The sequence below is a fragment of the Solanum pennellii genome, chromosome 7 (assembly GCF_001406875.1).
Source record: "Solanum pennellii chromosome 7, SPENNV200".
NCBI classification, from domain to species: Eukaryota; Viridiplantae; Streptophyta; class Magnoliopsida; order Solanales; family Solanaceae; genus Solanum; species Solanum pennellii.
In genome coordinates this window covers 74,673,299-74,676,317 of record NC_028643.1, presented here as the reverse complement: position 1 = coordinate 74,676,317, position 3,019 = coordinate 74,673,299, and the positions used below count along the sequence as shown (strand labels likewise).

The 3,019-nt window shown below is 31.1% G+C and overlaps 1 protein-coding gene across 1 annotated transcript; it reads left to right on the top strand.

Annotated features, from left to right (window-relative positions):
- Positions 1-1,046: 1,046 nt before the first annotated feature.
- Positions 1,047-2,755, top strand: LOC107024620 (heat stress transcription factor A-4c-like). The gene is made up of 2 exons (XM_015225608.2): positions 1,047-1,445; positions 1,522-2,755. Exons 1-2 carry the CDS (start codon positions 1,224-1,226, stop codon positions 2,464-2,466), a joined length of 1,167 nt encoding a protein of 388 aa, XP_015081094.1. The 5' UTR covers positions 1,047-1,223; the 3' UTR covers positions 2,467-2,755.
- The last annotated feature ends 264 nt before the right edge of the window (positions 2,756-3,019 follow it).

Here is a 3,019-nt window from a genome sequence, read left to right as displayed (position 1 = left end):
ATGATTACAAAATAATATACAATTTTAGTGTGATTTTATAGTGTTAATATAACCTTTCACATTAAATAATTAGAAGTTATGAATATGAAAGGTTGAAGAGGTTATGAATATGAAAGGTTTGAGGGATATGAATATAATTAATACTAATTTAAGAATAGAATTTATATAATTAAAGAGGTATAAGTTTATAAGAAAAAATAATTGAAAAAAATAAGAAAAAATGTCAAGTAAAAGAAGAAAAATAAGAAAAATGAATGGAGGTCATAGAGAGGTGCCACATCACCTCCTCTATGATCCTCATTTATATATATATATAGATTATCTCTTCAAACTTGGAACGCTGAAAACGAACCAAATTATAGTCAAAAGAAAAATTAACTAAAAGACCGTTGAATATTCCATCACATAGTAATTTTTTTATTTTTTAATTTATTTATCTAATTTTGATTTTTTTTCTTTTTTTTAAAGAATTGTATAATTTTAAGTTAAAAATTTATAGAACATATTAAAATGTTATTTATTCGTATATTACTTTTGATTTCTAATTTATTTTAACATTTTTTTTGGCATAAAAAGAAGTGTTTAAAAGTATATCTTTTGTCTTTAAAACACTTTCAACAGTGTTTTAAAATCAAAAACTATTTTAAACATGTTATGTGAAAATTAATATTAAAAGATACATATCAAAACGTGAAGAAGAATAAAACATTCTTTTTGAACGTATTAAAAAAAACAAATAATTCAAAACAAAGATAGTAAAAAAATACTCTGACAATTATTTTGATTTATTTCTTCTCGACGGTTAATTTAACGAATCTTCTTAGAATGATGTACTTTTTTAAAGAAAAAAATTAAGATTAAGTATTTAAAATTTATAGAAAAAATTACTAATTTTTTTTATATATATAATTTAAACCTCGAAAAACGAATATATTATATATGTATATATATATTTAGGACAAAAAGGGAAATACACAAACTAAAAGTTTTCCACTGTCCTCCAACTTGTTCAACAATCCACATTCAAAGTCCAAGTCGTCTACCCTCTCACACAGTCAAGCTGAATAATGAAGAAACACTGTATTTCTCCCTTTTTATATACACTTATCTCCTTTTCAATGTCTTCTCATTTTTCTTCCCCTTTCTCATTGAAAACTCAAAGTATAATCTTCGCAATTCACATTAGATTTTTATCTAAAAATAGTATATGAGTGTGCATAGTCATGGATAATTGTAATGGAGGATCAAGTTCTTCTTCTCCGGCGCCTTTTTTGTTGAAAACTTATGAATTGGTTGATGATTCGTATACTAATCCAGTTGTTTCATGGAGCCATAACGGACGTAGCTTCGTTGTTTGGAATCCACCTGAATTCGCTAGAGATTTGCTTCCAAAATACTTTAAGCATAACAATTTCTCAAGTTTCATCAGACAACTTAATACTTATGTAAGTAAATATCTCCATCGAATCATCACCAATTGTTTTGTTATTTGACGATATTCATTTTTTTTTTGTTGTATAGGGGTTTAGAAAGGTTGATCCTGAACAATGGGAGTTTGCGAACGAGGAGTTTTTAAGAGGACAGAGACATTTGTTGAAGAATATTTATAGACGAAAGCCAATCCATAGCCACTCTGCAACAGGAACAGGGCAATCTGTAGCTCCATTGACGGATTCTGAGAGACAGGAGTATGAAGATGAAATCGAGAGGTTGAAGAGAGAAAACAGTCTTCTTCAGTCGTCTGCGGAGAATCAAGAGAAATTCAATGTGGAGTATGAAAGTGGAATTAAGTCTATGGAGCAACGTTTACAGAACGTTGCTCATAGACAGGGGAAATTGATTTCTCTTTTAGCTCAATTACTACAAACACCTGGATTTTCATCTGATTTTACACAAAGTGCGAGCAGGAAGAGACGATTGTTGGTATCAAATTACTTGATTGACGAGGAAAACGCACCAAAATTGGACTTGGAAATGGTTAAAAAGTTGGACTCTTCAATCAATTTTTGGGAGCGGTTTCTATATGGTGTTCAAACACAAGATTTTGAGCATTCCCCAATTGTTATACAGACATCATCTAATGATTCTGCCAAGCGAAACTCTCCTATCGATCATTCACCATCCTCCTCCGAGTTAAGACCTTTGAGTCCTGTCATGTCATCAACTTATGAAAATTTAGAACGTCAACTTAAGCCATCTGATAATCAGATTGATCACGTTGAGTGTAAGACCAGTAAAACATCTGAATTAGTATCAAACTCGGGTAATGATGTATTTTGGCAACAGTTCTTAACAGAGACGCCTGGTTGCACTGAGCCACAACAAGTTGAGAACAAAGGGATAAACGAATCAACGTGTGATATTAGATTAGGGGATAACCATAGATATTGGTGGAATCGCGGAGTTAATTTAGAAAATCTTGCTGAAAGAATGGGACATCTTAGTAGTCCAGCAACAGGAAGCTGAGTTGATTCAGTATTTGACATTTTATAGCTGTTGTTGTTGTTTTTTCTCTTCTAGTTTTGATGATCAGATATGTCACATTAGAGAACTTGTTGGTTTGTTGTTGTAATACTAAGTAACAGTTAAGTGTTCCATGTACTGATATCATTCACTAGAAGTTAGATGTTGAATTAAAGTACACCACTTTATGTGGAACTTTTAGTGTAGACTTTGCTTGTAATTATCAGAGTTAGGTACTCATCTATATTTTTGATAGAGGATTAGTGATATTTTAACAATATTGAGTTAAGCTTAACTTTGTTTAAGTTTAAGGGATAATGTACAAGTACCCCCTCAACCTATGTCCGAAATCTAAGAGATACACTTATATTATAATAAGGTCCTATTACCCCCTGAACTTACTTTATTAATAATTTTCTACCCCTTTTCGACCTACGTGGCACTATCTTGTGGGCCCAACGCTGGTTGACTTTTTTTTTCAAGCTAGTGCCACGTAGGCCGAAAAGGGATAGAAAATTACTTATAAAATAAGTTCAGGGGATAATAGGATCGTGTG

Bases quoted from the DNA above. Each gene is read 5' to 3' on its own strand.
- LOC107024620 (XM_015225608.2), top strand. From the start codon at position 1,224: ATGGATAATTGTAATGGAGGATCAAGTTCTTCTTCTCCGGCGCCTTTT. The intron at 1,446-1,521 runs GTAAGTAAATAT...TTTGTTGTATAG, and splicing joins TCAGACAACTTAATACTTAT to GGGTTTAGAAAGGTTGATCC.